General features: G+C 59.1%; 1 protein-coding gene across 1 annotated transcript in view; it reads left to right on the top strand.

The window, feature by feature from the left end:
- Nucleotides 1-501, top strand: part of EMH_0080740 (uncharacterized protein) — a gene marked incomplete at both ends in the record, with an annotated part of 3,329 nt that overhangs the window by 1,666 nt on the left and 1,162 nt on the right. The window contains one exon of the mRNA XM_013500293.1: nucleotides 63-501. Coding sequence (XP_013355747.1) covers nucleotides 63-501 — 439 coding nt within the window. The remainder of the gene's footprint in view (nucleotides 1-62) is intronic.

Genomic DNA, 501 nt, shown 5'->3' with positions numbered 1-501 from the left:
GCTGCTGCTGCTGCTGCTGCTGCTGCTGCACCTTCTAGCTGCTCTTCTTATCGCCTGTATAGGGAAATATTAAGGGCCTGCAGCAGCAGCAGCAGCAGCAGCAGCAACAGCAGCAGCAGCAGCAGCAGCAGCAACCGCAGCTCAAGGGCTTTCAACTCTCCCCTTCTCTTGCTGCAGCAGCAGCAGCACGAAACGCTGCTGCTGCAGCCAACTGCAGCACAGCAGCAAACCCGAGCTGCTCTCTCCTCACACTCGCGGGGCCCTGCAGCAGCAGAAGCAGCAGCAACTGCAGCAGCAACAGCAGCAGCAACAAACGCAGCAACAACACAGCAAGCGACACCAAGACATCCAGCAGCAGGAGATGCAGCAGCAACAACCCCACCAAAAGCAGCAGCAGCACCACCACCACCACCAACAGCATCATCACCAGCAGCAGCAGCCGATGCAGCAGCAGCAGCAGCAGCAGCAGCAGAAGAAGAGCAGCAACGACTAGCAGCAGCG

The sequence above is a fragment of the Eimeria mitis genome, genomic scaffold, assembly GCF_000499745.2.
Source record: "Eimeria mitis Houghton genomic scaffold, Emh_scaff5238, whole genome shotgun sequence".
Classification (NCBI taxonomy): Eukaryota; Apicomplexa; class Conoidasida; order Eucoccidiorida; family Eimeriidae; genus Eimeria; species Eimeria mitis.
The sequence above is the reverse complement of the archived record's forward strand: the minus strand, read 5'-3'. Positions and strand labels throughout refer to the sequence as shown.